Source organism: Oncorhynchus gorbuscha, linkage group LG13 (genome assembly GCF_021184085.1).
Source record: "Oncorhynchus gorbuscha isolate QuinsamMale2020 ecotype Even-year linkage group LG13, OgorEven_v1.0, whole genome shotgun sequence".
NCBI lineage: Eukaryota > Metazoa > Chordata > Actinopteri > Salmoniformes > Salmonidae > Oncorhynchus > Oncorhynchus gorbuscha.
This window is the reverse complement of record NC_060185.1, coordinates 65,574,008-65,592,115: the sequence shown is the minus strand read 5'-3', so window position 1 is coordinate 65,592,115 and position 18,108 is coordinate 65,574,008. Positions and strand designations below refer to the sequence as shown.

At 39.6% G+C, this 18,108-nt stretch overlaps 1 protein-coding gene and 1 long non-coding RNA gene across 3 annotated transcripts in view; one reads left to right on the top strand and one right to left on the bottom strand.

Moving 5' to 3' along the window:
- The window catches only part of LOC123993346, a 144,256-nt gene that overhangs the window by 49,345 nt on the left and 76,803 nt on the right, over positions 1-18,108 (bottom strand). The window lies entirely within an intron of this gene.
- On the top strand, positions 4,940-9,873 carry LOC123993345 (zinc finger protein ZIC 3-like). Its single transcript, XM_046295402.1, has 3 exons — positions 4,940-6,209; positions 7,086-7,249; positions 7,609-9,873. Exons 1-3 carry the CDS (start codon positions 5,219-5,221, stop codon positions 7,789-7,791), a joined length of 1,338 nt encoding a protein of 445 aa, XP_046151358.1. The 5' UTR covers positions 4,940-5,218; the 3' UTR covers positions 7,792-9,873.

The window sequence follows — 18,108 nt, the reverse complement described above, 5'->3', positions numbered from 1 at the left end:
ATGGCTAATGCAGGGAGAGATCCGGCAGATTTTGTACTGTATTCCTCCTCCGTATCGTACATGACCTTTATGACCTTGGCTGCCTCTGAGTAGCAGAAGGGGTACTTGTGTCTTTAACATGGACAAACAGCGGTCAGGTGATATAATGTGTCCCAGGTGGGACGGTAAACAAGTTACACAAAGCATACGAAACCACAAAGTTTCTAAGAGCCATAAACTAAAAACCATAAACTACAGACAGAATCCCAAAATGGACCTTAGGTTAAGGTGTTTTAAATATGTATATGAGCACATGAACATGTATACCCATTTGTTATAGTCCCATGGGATATAGGCATTGTGTATTGTCCAATCTGTTCTAAGAAAAGATGTAGGGATCAGTTCAATTTTGACAAGTGAAATATGACCCTCTCTCTTGTTTTTTTTTCTCGCTCTGCTGATTTTAGAGGTGAAAAGATAAGCCTTTCCCAGAAGCTGAGTACAAATCTATTCACAAAGTATATTTTAGACAATATTTTCCAATAACACCTTGCATCAAAACTTGCAACAGCTACTTATGTTTTCATAATCATACCCACATGCATACCTAAAACAAGATTGGTTGAAACATGAGTGCATCTATAATCCTACAAATATTGCAATCCATTACAAAAAAAGCAATACATCAACACAACATAGCAGTAGCCCATTAATTTACTAGTGTATTAAACAGCATTTACCCATTTCATTCGAACTTCTTCACGTAGAGAATAAAAGACTAACTCAATTACTGTCGATCATGCAATAAATCATCTTTACCCTGTGATTCAATTCTGCAAGAGATTCAGTAGTTTTACAAATGTACACACACAAACACATATATATATATATATATATATGTATATATTCGATTAGGATTGAATTTGTTAACATTGATGGTGAATGAAATAGAATATTTTTGTTTGGTGACTATTGGGTTAACTGTTGAGCAGGAAAGTTTCCTCAATAAACTTGTCGTGGGCTACTGCACGCGCGGCTTCAGCTCAGGCACCGCTACACCTCTGAGAGAGGCCCAGCCATGCTATTAATGTACAGGCATTGCACAAATACAACTACATTAACCTGGAACTTGAATAGTTTGTAAAATATTTCAAATGTGAGCTATCAAATCATTTGTTTACCATGTCCAGTCTAGTTTTCATTGATTTTGTGTCGTAAACATCAATATAAATTACATATGAGTCCAGGTAAATTTGATAATATAGGTATATTTTCTGCAGGAACTTTGAATCGCAAGACTAATTAATTGTTCATTATCAAGGCAATGGTGTTATTATCAGCTCAAGAGAGCGATTAGTATAGCTAAACAATAGTCTTTATAAATATTAGACTACCAGAATAGTGTTTCTGAGAAGCTCATGCGCATGCTCAGGAGAAAAATTATGAGCTTGCAACCATCTACCAAAAAAGATTTCCTCGCTAAAACTACATGAATTACCTTGGAAACTATAACACTTAAGTAAGGCATAGCAAGCAATAAATAGGCATGAGTTATTTACAACTGAGATTGGGACATCCCACAGTCTGTGGTTGATTGTTGAAAAAGTATCGGTGTACAATCATGAAGAGATAGCATATCAGTTTGTACTCAAGCAATCAAACGAAAGCAAAATAACTCCATTCATGACAGTTTCTACATTTTAAAAATGAGTGTTTGGCTGCACCATCAATGCAGACGAGGAGACGAGAATACATTTTGTCAGCAAAAAAAAAGAAGATGTTATACGTTGATCCACATCGAAATGTTCGGCCTGTACTGGCAATACAGACCGACAGTGGTGAGAAGCGATATGTTGGGCCTCTATACTGGCAATACAGACCGACAGTGGTGAGAAGCGATATGTCGAGGGCAAAACACACAGGCTTAGTTTTCAGTATCAGGACCTATACTCCGTTATAATTGCAACAGAAACAACTTTAGGTATTCTTAAAAATTATCCTCCTAATTTAATTTGTAGATAGGCAAAAGTGGTAGGTTACCTTTGCAGTCCTATTCAACAATTCTCTAAATATTTTTTGCATACCAAAACAAATCATTATATTGTATAATCTTGGTGACATCTGAGAGGCCTACGCTTTGATAATTCTAAAAGGAGCGTCGGAAGTGATTTAATTTAAAAAAAATATATATCGTGATAGTAAGTCCAGTATGTGATCTTCAGTTTGTTACATCAACATCGCAAAATGTGTTTTTCTTGTTTATGTTACAACCAGATAGGTCATGGAAGGTGTTGTTGGACACTCAACTAGGCTATAGTATTTTCTAAGAAGTTAATGTAATATAAATAAAGTAGCGTTTGATGTGGTGCTGTGGAAAGTTGTAGATAATGCTCGCATCTGAATCAATGTACACGTCTGAAATTCAAGAACATTCGAGTGTAGGCGTACCTGTAGGCGTACCTGTAGGTGTTTTTTTACATCACATGATGTGTTTGGCTCTCCTCGGCGAGCAACAGTTGCTTTTGATTATTTGGTGAAGACAGTAACCTGTAACAACACACGAGGCCTTAGGAGGCCAAAGGTCGGTGAACCTATCTTGCCATAGTCTGAACTCCAAGACTCCTGATACTGCAGAAAAGTTGGTTGCTAATAGAATTGAATTGTGTGTTCCGTTGCAGAGACAAGTGTGCACGTGCTTCTCATCGTTAATCATTTTATAGTAACACCCTCACTGTGAACATACCACATATAATAACCTTACAGAGTCCTTTCGTTTCAACAAGTCAATAAAATATCGAAGAGGAAAAGTTAAGAAAACTTAACTGCCTGTCACTTGTGAAAGTTCAGAAAGGTCTCCATAAATCTCATGTTCTAAAGCTTCAAGGCTATTCACAGTTAACTCATGTGCTCCCTCTCTCACACAGTGTGTGTGTGTGTGTGTGTGTGTGTGTGTGTGTGTGTGTGTGTGTGTGTGTGTGTGTGTGTGTGTGTGTGTGTGTGTGTGTGTGTGTGTGTGTGTGTGTGTGTGTGTGTGTGTGTGTGTGTGTGTGTGTGTGTGTGAGAGAGAGAGATGTAAAGGGGTTTGTGTGTGTGTGTGTGTGTGTGTGTGTGAGAGAGATGAGAAACTGTGGGGGTTTGTGTGTGTAAGTGTGTGCGTGCGCGTGTGTGCGTGTGCGTGTGCGTGTGTGCGAGTGAGTGAGTGAGTGAGTGAGTGAGAGTGAGTGAGTGAGTGAGTGAGTGAGTGAGTGAGTGAGTGAGTGAGTGAGTGAGTGAGGGAGGGAGTGAGTGAGTGAGTGAGTGAGTGAGTGAGAGAGAGAGAGAGAGAGAGGGAGGGAGGGAGGGAGCGCACGATAGAGAGGGAATCATGCCATTTTCCGTAAAAAGAAATGTTGTTGTTGAGTTTAGGAACGCAGCTGAGATCTATCTGTTTTAGAAGAAGCACACACGTTTAACTTTGATGAAACAAGATGACTGATAGGAGTAAATGAAGAACATGTATCTTAAAAAAGTTACCACAAAAAAAAAATAAAGTTCTGAATATCATAAACAAGTGTCCCGAGCTGACTTTCAAGGAAAGCACAGATTCACACACCCCCACAGCATCCGTACAATTACTCCACGGTTGCTGTCCTTCAAAAGAAAAGTAACCGTAACAATTTAAATATTACATAAATAAGAAAACTCACCTTGCAATTTAAAATACTTTTTCTCGAAGAGGAATATGTTGTGGGAATGATTGCGGGGAGGAGGGCGAAAGCAGACTGAAGGACTGATTTGAAGATTTTTCTCTTTTTCTTTTTTCAGATGTCTAAAATAAAGAATGTGAGCTCCTTCCTGGGACAGATTGAGGGGAAAGGGATGTGAAAGGATTGGAGTTATAAAGCGCCGCTTGAAGCACTCAACGCGTCTCTGAACTTGATCAGATTTTATGTGTCCTGCAGCGAGTCAGCGGCAACCCTGTGAAACTCGCTCAATGGCACGAATTTTTGGATAAGCAAAAAATCTCAGGATATTACAATTACTGCCATCTTTCTTTCTGTCTTTTATTCCTGCGTCTTACACCCAATAGAGATTGGCAAAAAAACGACCCCCTCCTTTATCAAGCGGCTTCAAGAAAGCCACATTTCGGATCTCTGCCAACTACATTCATGTTCTCAGTTAATAAGAGACTAAATGCTCAGATAAAAAGATAGATAAAAAGATAGATAAAAAGATAGATAGATAGATAGATAGATAGATAGATAGATAGATAGATAGATAGATAGATAGAAAAGATAGATAGATAGATAGATAGATAAACATTAACATTAGTAAACATTAATTATGTCGTGTTACACATGTATTTAAAAATAAACTATTCAGACATGTAACGTTTACAAAATGATGTCCCCACCAAAATGCACCAATTAAAGTGTTACGTTTTTGCATAGAAGCTGAATTGTGTTTGTTGGTAAAACAGCATGCTCGTGGTATGCCTGAATTCTTCAACATCAATAAAAAAGAAAGGCCTTGGTCATTATCCGAAGTTTGGATAATGGTATACTTTTTCCTAATGTTGCGAGAACCCATTTTCAGTAACTTTGTTTCATTTCGTAGCCTACGGGCATATCTACAACAAACATTTGCAATGACTATTGGCCTCTGGTTTAATATTTACAGTTTATAATGGTGTTAATCCAACTTCTGCAACAGTTTCTGCGTTATAAGACGGAAAATAAATAAGGCTCATGGTATTGAAGCGAGAGTGCTCTGATGCCTTACCTGAAAAATAATGCCTGCACTAGCCAATCAAATTAAACCATTGAGACGAACTGCCATTTTCAATAGCAAACCGTGCCAATCAACAGACATCTAGCCAATTAACTCTCTTCTTTGGCGTCACGTGCCAAATGGGTAGCTGGGTTCTCATTGGGCGTCGTAGCACTGCCTCCCGAGTTCATTTATGTGCAGGGAGTGAGTGATTGACTTTATCAGTCCAAGGACATCATTCGTCTGGAAAGGGGGGGAAGTTTGATCCTCTTTCTCACGGATCCCAGTTACTGGAGTTTTTCTCCTCGCTCTGTAAGCGAAGGATTGTTTTTTCGTTGTTTTGGTGTTTTTACAGTAAAACAAATCTTATTCTACGTTTCAACGCACTGAAATCGTGTTCCCGTTATCCGCGGTTAGAGTGAGCTCCACTAACCTGGGGTTTCAGTTCATTGTTTTCTTTTATTTCGTTTTCTAAGTTCGTTTGAGCCCAATGACTATGCTCCTTGACAGCGGTCCGCAGTTCCCATCGCTAGGAGTGGGGGGTTTCGGAACACCGCGGCACCATGAGATAGGGAACAGAGACCCCGGGTTGGGGCTCAATCCCTTCGCTGATTCATCCCACTCCGCAGCTTTCAAACTCAGCCCAGTGGCTCACGATATAACCTCCAGCCAGACTTCAGCTTTTACCCCGCAAGCCAGTGGATATGCTGCTGCCCTGGGACACCATCATAGCGGACAGGTGGGTTCGTACGGCGGGGGACCGTTCAATTCAACCCGGGACTTTCTATTCAGAAACCGTGGCGTTGGAGAGTCTGCTGCATCGAGTGCCCAGCATGGGATCTTTGCCGCTTCTGCTGGGAGCCTGCATGGACCTCCTGGAATCTCCGATAACCCTGGACATCTGTTGTTTTCAGGGCTCCACGACCAGGGCGTGAGCCACACTTCCCCAAGCGGACATGTAGTCAACAGTCAAATGCATCTTGGTTTACGCGGGGACATTTTTGGAAGACCCGATCCGTACCGTCCGGTCGCCAGCCCTCGGACGGACCCCTACGGCGCTCAGCTCCACAACTACAACCATCCAATGGGGATGAATATGGGGATGAATGTGCCGACACACCACGGTCCTGGGGCCTTCTTTAGATACATGAGGCAACCCATAAAGCAAGAAATGTCCTGTAAATGGATAGATGAGAACCAGATGAACCGACCCAAAAAGACTTGCGAAAGGACTTTCAGCACAATGCACGAGATGGTGACGCATGTCTCCATGGAACACGTTGGCGGCCCCGAGCAAAGTAACCACATTTGCTTCTGGGAGGATTGCCCGAGAGAGGGGAAATCATTTAAGGCCAAGTACAAACTTGTGAACCACATTCGAGTGCACACTGGAGAGAAACCATTCCCTTGTCCATTCCCTGGCTGTGGGAAAATTTTCGCCAGGTCGGAAAATTTGAAAATTCACAAACGAACACACACAGGTAATTACTTTCGTCACGTTTGCTGACAAACAACAGCTACACGTTTAAATATGCCTATCCATAGGCCTGTTGTTTTCATTGTGCATGGGGAAAAGAATAGACCGAGGCAAATATTGTTGAGAGATTGTTGCATTTTATAGAGTAATCCAAGAACGAGTGAAGGCCGCAATTTGGTTTGTATTTTAGGATGGGATAAGAAATATGTTGGAACGGAAATAAAATAGGATTATACGCACTGCAAATTGCATTTGTTGAACGCTCGGGATAACCTAATTCACATCTCAATATCAAACGTACATATGTTGAAGTTGTATTGTGTGGACATATTTCTCGATTGGAGATGCTATTCTTGCTCTCGAGGTGTTGTTCAAGTTACATTGTGTGTATTAAGGGAGAGACAGACACATACTTCCCCCAAACTAAAGTGTGAGCGAATTAGCTTAACTAGGCCCACATTTAGACAGACACCCCTCAGTGTGGTTTTGTGAGTCTGGTCCGCTAGTCCTTGTTTACTAGGCTAGCCTATGTGCTACTCCATCCTATTCAAATCAGTGCAGCAGTGGGTTTTGGCACTGTAGCCTATTTAAACACACTACGACAAAGCACACAACAGTAATATCAAAGTCTATATACTACATCAAACATTCCTATAATAGCATTCACTGGTCCATATTTGTTGATGTGTAGCCTAACAAATGTAGGCCTGTATTGAACATACCATGCTTGCTGTTGCTATTCACAGAGCACTATTGTTATTCACAGGGCAGACTTCATCGATGATGAATCAAGCCAGCATCCCTATTATATCTCGGGAGGGTAGGCTTATCAATCCACTGTGTACAGGGGTTAATGAATTGTGCTTATTCCATCTTGCAGGTGAGAAGCCGTTCAAGTGTGAATTCGACGGCTGCGACAGACGCTTCGCCAACAGCAGTGACAGGAAAAAGCACATGCACGTGCACACTTCGGATAAGCCTTACATCTGCAAAGTGTGCGACAAGTCCTACACGCACCCCAGCTCTCTCAGGAAACACATGAAGGTAATTAACGTGTTCATTTCACCCTAAACACACAAACACAATACTCTCCCTTGACCAAAGAATCAGCGCCCAAACAGTATCACGTTTTCTCTGCTATCTCACTGGTTTGGAATGTAATAGAATGCATATTTATTTCCCAAACATTAGGCTACTACTTGTGGGCTAAATTGGAGAAGGAAATAGCGCAGCAATGCATTAGAAATTTGATAGATCAAAGGGTAAGGTGTATTGACTTAAGCTGAGTTGACTCGTATTGAGTGTGTGCAACATATTCAACGTTAATTCTTCATGCTATGGGGCCTATATACATACAAATATATCATAGCAACTCCTTTTGTTTTATTGTATTATTATTACAGGTACACGAGTCTCAAGGTTCTGAGTCGTCTCCAGCAGCAAGTTCTGGATATGAGTCGTCCACACCACCAGTTCTGGTATCAGCGAACACTGAAGACCCAACAAAAACACCACCGTCAGCCGTGCAAAACACGTCGGGGCACAGCGATGGACTGCCACCCAACTTTAATGAATGGTATGTTTGAAGTCATAACCAGGCTCTCAATGTGGACCAAGATTAAGACCTTAAAAACTCACACCAAGGTGTACACAAAATTGGATTGGAGCAACACGAGGAGATGAGAGTAAGCCAGCAGTAGCAGGCCTCGTCCTTTCTCAGGATTGGGGTTTGACTTTTATTCCGAGTTCGAAGAAAACAAATCAATCATAAATAATGAAATAATACTTTCTAAGAATAAATAAAACGTTTTTTTCCCTTTTTTAGTTTACAGATATCAAATGATTATTTTATTTTTCATTTTATGTATTTTCTCAAAATTGTATTTAAAAAGAAAGAAAAAGGAATAATATTTCGCGGTGTTTTATATAATGGTGACATACTACAGTCGCCTTTCAATTGATTGTTAAAACTTCAGACAGTCTTAAGAAACGTGCCAAAGTCTTTGTCTTGAACTTGAACAAAAAATAAATCATAAATAAATATATACTCGTGAATGTATTTCCTTGTTTGATGGGGTCGAATCTGTTGTCAATGTCAGTTTTCAGGTGGAGAAATGTGGTATTAGGTTACGATTGTTACCGTTCAATATAACGTTGCCTTTTGTTAATAACGTTGTAAATACATATCCATGCTGCCATATTTATCAATTTGTAATTTAATTATGGGTATAAGTTCTGAAACTTAAAGATATTTATGGAAATGTTTTCTAACAAGACTGTACAGATTTGGGTCATAACCATCTTAACATTGAACAAAGTGATCAACTCTAACGCGCCAATATTGCGATTGTATCTTTTTTAAGCAATATATGTGTCTTATTTGGATCCAAGATATCATCTATATAAATATGATGAATTTGTCTATAATTTGTCTATATGATGCCCATTTTTCCATCACTTATTGTTTAGCTTGTGAGACCATTGACATGTGAATCATCAATTCTGTAAATCTGAATTGTTTTCAAGTGAGTTGACAAACTATATAAAACGGTTATGTCCATATCCCTATAGTCAAATTAACTTTTTTTTTGTACATTTTACTTCGATAGAATCAGAGAATAGAGCTCAACTGTAGCATAATTTCAGTACACATTCGAACGATCCATCAGCTATTGCACCCGTCGCATTTACAGACGTTATACCTAGTTCATTCATGAATTCCAAGTATTTCAAATTCGGGTCAAATACCCAAACATATGAGCCAGTATGGCAGTCCTTTATAGTTCCAAAAATGTCTTTGTGCAAGTAGGCCTCTGTTAAAATGTGTGCATCGGCAACAATGGAACTGTCACAACACAGTATCTTCAAAATAAAAGTGTTTTTGTCTGTCAGCTTGCATTGTTTTAAATGTAATTCTTCTGTGAAACTAAGCGTGTTATTTGTTATAAGTACTGTGGTGTTGCATATAGAGAAGTTTGATTACACATTTGCTTGTTTTGTGTGAATAAGCTGTCGAGAAAACATTTTTGTGTGAACAAAATTTAGTCTGGGAACACTAATAGATATATGTGGGTTGGGGAAAATATGTTCAGTGGCACAAAGAGTTACAGCATTGCATTGTAACCTATTTTCAAGAATTGAATCTTATGCATACCACAAAATATATTGTGCTTATGAGAACGATTTCAGACCACCAGCACTACAAAATGTAAAAACAGTACCTCGTAAGTGACAGTGATAAATAAAATACGTTTATTTAAATAATTTAAGGAATATATGTTTTATATACTATTTTCTATACATCAATTTAAAAGAAAAACTTTTTTTCTTATTCCCACAACCCGTATGCCCCATGTCCTGTCAAAGCAAATTTTTTGATGTATAAACGCAGCTAGAATGTGATGTTGTAACACTTTCTGGGAGAAATGAGTCACGCACCAAGTTATTCCTGAAAAGCAAAATGTTTTACTGATGAACTGTGTCACTGTGCCACAATCGAGGCAAACGATGATACAACTGCGAGCCTATTTGTTATTTAGCGGAAAGAGGCAAAGGTTCCTTATACTTTTTAAAGTAGGCTATTGTTTGTTGGTTTGTTTGTTTTACCAACTATTTATGAAGAAATGTGAACATACATTTTGACTGAAATAAAATAAATAAAAAAGTAACAGACTGCGACGTTTATCATTCTTTGTCATTGTTGTATTACTCTCTGCTAAGATCATATATACATTTGATTTGTCTTCGAGTCTGTGAGACTCGGCACTTTACTTGAACTTGACACTGAGGAAGGCGCCATCTTAGCATCTTGTTTCTGGGGCGATAGAAGGACAGGAAAAGTTACCGACTGTAGCCTTGGTGCTTTTTAAAAGAAGGTGCAATTGGGGGAAACATTCGCCTGTGGGTATGAAAGTGCCACTTAAATGGGATCACAACGTGAGAACTATCAAACTAGCAACTACTAAAAAGTAAGCCAAGAGAGTGAGTCAAATGAGGACATAAGCTGGCGCGAAAGTATCGTCATACAGCATGCTAGTCAGGCTGCCAAATGGAATCACAACACTATATCCTTCGGTTTACGCGTGCATTTGCTGAGAGCTGCTGACGGTTGACAAAGTATGTATGGCCCACTACAGCGAGAAAAAGTTTGAAAAACCTTGTAGTAGTTTAGAAACTGAGGAGTCTCATCAAATATTAATTGTATGTTGGCTACTTCGCAAATATTAAATCATATAGGCTATCAAACTAAAATGAATGAAAATAAGTAATCATGCTAAACAACTTTATTTGCATTAACCAAAACCCTGGAAAAAAAAATTGTTTACCAACTGGTAGGCTAACGAATGCATTTTCATCTTCAATAATAATGCGGGAAGCCTATTGTGTTTGAATCGTGATTTAACTTGTGAAGATTGTAGGCTATAATTGTAAATTAATGTTGTTTGCTATAAGACGTATTTACTGCGCACTATTTGGGGCCCAACCCCCACAGAATCTACCCCAATTCGAGGCCTGCCCTACCCCCCATCTTCAAATATAAACAGATTTACCAATTTATTCAAATTCCGTTTTCCCTCCTCTTGCGCAAGCGCACTTTTGTATTTCACAAGGACATGTTTTTCCCTTACCCGTGCAGTTCAAGTTCTTTCTAGCGGACCCCATGACGTCAAAAAATGGGACAGGCTTTCCCTGCAAGTAGCTCAGTGAAACAGAACGCTCACGAAAGCTGAACCACGCATTTATGACGATCATGATGGCATAACGGAAGAATAGCTTAACTCATACCTTATGCAGGCAAATATAACCGAATAGAACCCGATAACTCCAAACATAATCGTGTTTTGAGATGATGAGAAAACGGGGTGTAACCAAAAGAAAAACATGAAAGGCTCCTTTATGAGGACTCTCAATGGGATTAGAAAGCACTGCCAGTCACGTGGTAGGAGATGTGTAGCGTTTGTCTGACAGTGTTGTTTGTGAATACAGTAGTAGGCTCTATGTATTTGAATAGCAATAATACGAAGTGTTCATTCATTTCGACATATGGACGGGGATATATTTGGAACCATAGAACAGCACGGCGCACACAATCTCTCCACGACTCTAGCGCTCACAGTCACAGATGAGCTCACATCAAATTGGGAGTAGTCATTTTGAAGAACTATCCTGGTCATAATGGGGAAACAACAAACTGGCAAAGTCTGCATAAACTGTTACGATATTATTCATTGAAAACTAAACCAACCCACCCCTTAGCCTTCCTCCACCAATCTCACTCTCATAGCATGTGCTGGCTAAGCGCAGAAGCACCGTCTATAAGAGGATAAACCGATACAAGCAGGTTCCAAACGCTTTTTGTCACGCAACCGAGTTTGTGATCTTAATAAACTCGCTGGCTAAAAGATCTCGCGCAAGGCATGCTGAGTGAGCGTGTATCAGAGTTTGGGTCTGTCACGCAGTGCCATAGAGGTATGTGGAATTTGGAAGGCACAGCACGGCTGTTTAATATTATGAAAATGATTTTAAATCATAATGGTGTTGGGTTCCCAGTGATACAATAAAGTTCAAGCGGTCAAAAAAATCTAGGCCTATATGCAGTTGGGCCAAATCTTGAACTGGTCTCTTTCTTAACGCAATTGAAATCTAAATCTAAGACAATCAAAGTCCAAATCGGTTTTGGTTCTGACATAAATAAAAATACAATAATAATCAGATAACAATCAGATGTAAATACTTAAATACTACTTAGTTGTAAATAAGAAACTACGTTTCTTATTGAGTGATGCGGCAGGGTAGCCTAGTGGTTAGAGCGTTGGACTAGTAACCGGAAGGTTGCAAGTTCAAACCCCTGAGCTGACAAGGTACAAATCTGTCGTTCTGCCCCTGAACAGGCCGTTAACCCACTGTTCCTAGGCCGTCATTGAAAATAAGGATTTGTTCTTAACTGACTTGCCTAGTAAAATAAAGGTTTAAAAAAATGTTGTTGTGCATGAAGAAAAAATCCCAAATGTGTTCATTTACAATAATACAAAAAAATGTAGTGTTAGAGCCTTGAAAAGGCTGCCATATTAATAAAAACAACTGTTAATTTAAAGTTTCTTAAAGTTCTCAAATCAGCGAAAACAATGCTGCCTTGGGACACTATTACGCATAAGCGTAATTAGCTCCTTATAACCTCAGATGGATTTAGTATTCGGGTTAAATGCCACGTATTGCAACAATCAAAGTAACACTTAATAATATCATTAACATTTGCATACAGACAAACAGTCATCAGAGAATTACCTAGCTGTGGCCCATCACCATCGATTTGCACGACCATCATTATAACCTGCTTATCAATTACTGATGCTCATTTCACCTGCAGATCGAGGCCTGTTGATTATGCATAGGTATTCACTGAGAACCGTAATCCAGGATGTGTGACATTTCTTTTTTTCTCGGACGTGTTACATGGCTTTTGTGATGGTAACGAGGTGGTACAATGGCATTGTTATTTACTTCAATGATTCCTAAATTGACTATTTAGCAATATTTACATTTCCAATTTATTTAGCAAGTTATCAGAAAACATTTAATTTGCAATGTTAAGTCTGTGCCTTTACTAATGGGAAACTATTTATACAAGTTACAAATCATTAATTCAATCTGTACAGGTATTATTTGAAAACAACTCTGTCGCTTGAAATCATACAATAACTATTCATCACACCAACAGTAGGCCTACTTTCACACGCACATACACACACATTTACAATCAGATACATACATGCTTGAAGTTTATGCAGATAATATTTTCTTTGCACATTTCCAGCTAATTTAGCCTGACCAGCTTCCTATTAAAAACAGATGAACGAAATGAACGAAAACCATGTCAAACTTTCTGTTGACCCTCCCTGGTCTCTCATGTTAGGCCTACTGGAAAAAACACGACACAATGGCACACAAAGATATCAACTCAATAGCCTATTAACACTGTCTGCTTCTCAAGTTTCCAGCTCATGGTGCCATCATAGTGTCATTAATTCAATATTGGGACCCCCGCCTCCTCCCCCGCCAATTACTCCCCAAAATAATGTTTCCATTGCAAAACTGGCGCAAAACGTAAGATTATCAATTAGGCGTCCAACAAGACAGTCTTGATTAGATTGAATTTCCTAACATCTGGGAGGGTGTCAGAGTCTTGATGAATTCCTCATCAGCGCAGGCCTGGGAGTCGTCGCTAATATCCCCAGAGTGGAAGTTGAAGCAAACGCTCTACCCTGCAAGCAGATGTTCAGCTATAGTGAAGTACATTTGTCTTTTGACAGATAAATATTCCACACTTTCAGAGGTGCTAAATTAGCAATTTACATAATTTTTATACTTGCCATTCCCGAAAACCACTCCAAGACGAATTACCCCCGTGCCCCGTAACTCATCACTTAAAGAAGTCTCTGGAGAGAGAGACCACCTTTCTGCCTGGACTCTCATACGATTTCAAATAGACAAGGGTAATTACACCTGATTATTGAAGATGATATACAAAAAGCTATTGGTAGTCCTAACCATTGTGCCCTGTTGAAAATGCCATTCATACCAGCTTCTCATCACTCTCCCACCCATATGTTTATACGCATGTGTCGGACCTTGCCATGTTTTCTTCAATTAATCTCGTGTATTTGATTTAGTTTAGCTCAGGTTGTAACATTATAGTTTTCAGTTGTTGTCTCAACCCGCATGGGCCAACGTTTGCTTCAACAAAGTTTGCACCTGAAAGCCGCTCCGTCTTTTGTTATTGGGCCGCGAGGACACCCCACTGTGGCAGTGTCTCGCCCCGGGGAATGGGTAACAGCAGATCACTGCCCTCCCGCCTACCTTAGCCTTTCAAACTGAATATCTAGAACAATGCTTGTTAATGTCTCTCATTTGAAAAGGTGAATTAGAAGAGGGGGTTCCAAAGTCTTTCAATTTAGACCTGAAAATACTGCTAACGGCCCAAAGTAACTTTCACGCGAGTTAGAGGATGTTTGAATGGGAAGATAATACTTAACAATGTGGGCACTGAAAATGTGTAGCAGAGCTGTCAACATGCCTACTAGCGCGCCCACCACCGCTCCAGTTACGTAATGTGGCTCGCGACATGATCCACAGTTTCCCGCGGGCTTTTAATGGTTATGAACATGACGAGGCAGATCAATTCACTCTCCACAAACTGACTAATGAGTTAACTCAATTTCAATTCACATAAAAAAAATGTATAGGCCTATATGAATGTGCTAATATAATAACCTTTTCACAAGTCTTTATTTATCCAGAAGATTTATCCAAACGTTGACACAGAAAATCAAGGAAAGTGAGAAATAATCGAAGATCTAATACAATTTACAATTTTGTCATGGAGCTGTCAATCAGAGCAAAACTATTTCAAGGCAGCTGGAACTATCGGTGCAAAACAGTTGTGTGAAATATACCCAATATCTTTTGCGCATTCCATACAAAATTGCCCCCTGCATCTCCATCCGGTTAATCCAGTAGATGCGTCTGCTCTGCTCCATTGCATATCCCCCCCTGTACAATTTCTATCACATAACACATCACAAACAAATTATTTTGATATGAATTTGTTTTGTCATATAAGCTTACTCTGGTTGTTGCGGCATATCTAATCACCATAAAATATTTGTGGGATGGCTTGGATAGTTATCTCCCCAATACCCCCACTGGCAAGTGATGAACAAAGGATGAACTACATCAGTCTGCTGTTATCATTCATTATCAGATGAGCTATTCGTTCAACATGGAATCATGGCGTCTTCTATGAAAACAAACACCATTTAAGAACGTTAAACCTCTCCAATATGTCTAACACAGGGTAGCCTACGTCAAATAATGTCTAGAAATCCAAAATATAAGAATCATGTCGGACTTTGGTCAAATTATGCCCTGTTTCTGCTCTCGTGCAGTTTTCAGTTTCTATGCAAAGCGGTAATATGTTTATATTTTTAATGTGAGAAAATAAAAACACGTGTCCATAACTCATGTAATGTCATAGGGAAAACAATGCTCTCCATTTCACCTACACAAATCAGTTATGAGTCCAATTACTGTACATCACACTTGAATAATCAATTAATTGTATGACCACCAAGACTCTTATCAGGGAACAACTTTTCTGACTCATGATACACATGGATTTCATTTCCCCCACTCGTATAATAACATATAATGTTAGTGAAGAGAGACAGAGAGAGAGAGAGAGAGAGAGAGAGAGAGAGAGAGAGAGAGAGAGAGAGAGAGAGAGAGAGAGAGAGAGAGAGAGAGAGAGAGAGAGAGAGAGAGAGAGAGAGAGAGAGAGAGAGAGAGAGAGAGAGAGAGAGAGAGAGAGAGAGAGAGAGAGAGAGAGAGAGAGAGGTCTAGCCAAAAGAGATGCAACAGAGACAACACTGTGAGCAGTGGCTGATTGAGAAGGGAAAGGTGAACAGACACACTGCTCGGTCACCTCTTCTCTTCCAGGGCCATGGGTGGTGACAGTGGACCAGAGAGAGCAAGACAAAGTGGCGACATCATATGATCACGGTTGGGGCTAAAGTCTTGCCCTGGGCAACGGACCCCTTGCACCAGTAAATAAGAAGGGGAAACCCTCAATGAGAAAACAGTGCCTCAGCTCCACACATCCCAGGGGGTCAGAACATGGGATGAGAGAGATCTTAGGGTGCATGGCCCCAACAGCCACCAGAGCACCTGTATAAGGACTGTAGGTGAGGAGTAGAAGGAGGGTTAAGTTTACACAAGTGTTGATGCTTGCACTAGATGACAGAGCCCAAGCATATGTTCAATGGATAGGGTAGTGAGATATTCTGCTCCTTATGTCTACAGCTGACATAACACCGGAACATTCCTCTCCAACCCACTCTCTGCTCTGCACATCTCCATATTTGATTCTCCCACTGTGCCTTAGGCCCAAACAATAAGGCCAGGGTTATATTTCCCTGTAAAGAAATAGCAGCTATTATTTCATTGTCTGAAGATTTTGTGTCTTAGTGAATTATCACTGTTCCCATCTCGTACCAGACTTCACACGTTCCCTTCGCTACAACCGAGCACACAGTATTCAACATCCATTTTCACCTGGGAGCCGCCTACTTCACCCACGCTATGATGGAAAAACATCTGTGCTATTGCTAATAACGTCTACCATGTCTACTGGACACTATTGTCCTTGCATGTTTTTGTCTTAGTTGCCACTATGGCAGCACAATGAGAAAGGTGTGTGTTAGGCTTGGAGAGGGAGGGAGGGGGGACAGGTAGGGCCTGGTGAGAGGGGGGATGTGGGGGCTGGGGAGCCAGGTGCTGGCGGAAATTGCCAGACTATTGCTAAAGCGACCTCATGCCAGGATAATGCAAGGGCCATAGGTGTCCCTGAGTCAATCCAAACCCTCATGCTGATAGTCTTTCAATGCCTGTGGGACAATCTCTCCCGTAATTGCTTTTTCCTGTTTCAATTCTCCTCTGGACAAGGCCTAGGAGAGACAAAAGAGAAAATATTTTGTTTTCAGCTTTGCAAAAGTGCACAACCATTATTTATGTGTCATGTTTTAGCATTTCTTATTTATTTGAATGTGCAAATTGTGTCTCTCACTTGGATTATTGGTCACAAATATTGAGAGTGTTTTTGTTGTTGTCGTGCAGCTAAAAAAAAAGTGTGAGGTTAAATGTAAACCTGGAATATATCATACATTTGATTGTGAAGCATTGTGATAAAATAACCAACAACATTGTAAAGTGTATATTTTATTCAGATAGCCTACTAGCCTAGGCTAGTCAATAGGTGTGACTGAAAGTGCAATTCTTTACTTCAAAATTGCTTTGTGGTCGGCAACATTTCGCATGTCTTATCACCCACTTGTCTATCCACTAATTATGGGATTAGCGAATACCTTTGAAATGTGTAAATGATATTCTCTCAGTTAAAAAATACATATTTTCATATGCTAGTTGAGAAATTCTATCCATACACCGGTATGATGAACTTTGACATATTTTTATTTTGGGATGGAGGGAGTTCACCCCTGTGCGCCAATTGAAACCCAAGCTTCTCGCTCCAAATGTTCCACTTCTTGCCTTGAAAGTACCTCATAACAATAATGGCCCATTTGACAGTCTGAAATGGTTCAAGTTTGTTTTCGTTTTTTCCCCTTTGTGGTTTTATTATTTTATTTTATCACAATAACATCGAGTTTAAAATATATTCTCATTAAATGAAGGTAACGTATTATTATTATTGTCTTAATTAGCTCTATATCAATCAAGGCTGGAAATTCCTATAATAAATCAAACAAATGAGGTTTACTGTTCTTCCGGAACAAAATAATTTAAAAACAAAATTTTTGGTCCTAAATGTTTTTAATAATGAAGGCTACAATAAAAGCAGCAGGAAAGTTTCAAGTCAAACTATATGTGTCGATGTTTTAGATGTAATATAGTCTCCCTAACACAGCCTATTTCTGACGAAAAGAAACTGTGCAGCCAGTGGTTTGCGTTATTAACGATTCACTTGACATGTCCTTGAAAGGCTCAGGCAAAATGAATGTCAAGGAAACTTCAATCATGCACAATGAGTAAAATTGTACCAATTTCCCGTTCAAAACTATTAATGTGCCGCATGGTAGTGTGCAGCTGCAAGCGAATTGAATAAAACTCCAGCCATTTTACGTTGATATGCTTCAAGAATTTGGGCACTTATTTTTATATGACAGAAACATGGCCACGTGTTGACGATAAGATCCATGAATCCCGTTACTACAAATTATACATATATCACATGAAACTCTCATGTAGCCTACGTGTTATTTATAGTCACAATGCTATGGCTTATTAAGTGTGTCAATAGACCTAAATACGTGGAATGATGCAACAAGGAT

Excerpts from the sequence above, each read along its gene's own strand:
- LOC123993345 (XM_046295402.1), top strand. The coding sequence starts at position 5,219 with ATGACTATGCTCCTTGACAGCGGTCCGCAGTTCCCATCGCTAGGAGTG. Across the intron at positions 6,210-7,085 it reads TCACAAACGAACACACACAG|GTGAGAAGCCGTTCAAGTGT; the intron begins GTAATTACTTTC and ends TCCATCTTGCAG. Across the intron at positions 7,250-7,608 it reads CTCTCAGGAAACACATGAAG|GTACACGAGTCTCAAGGTTC; the intron begins GTAATTAACGTG and ends TTATTATTACAG.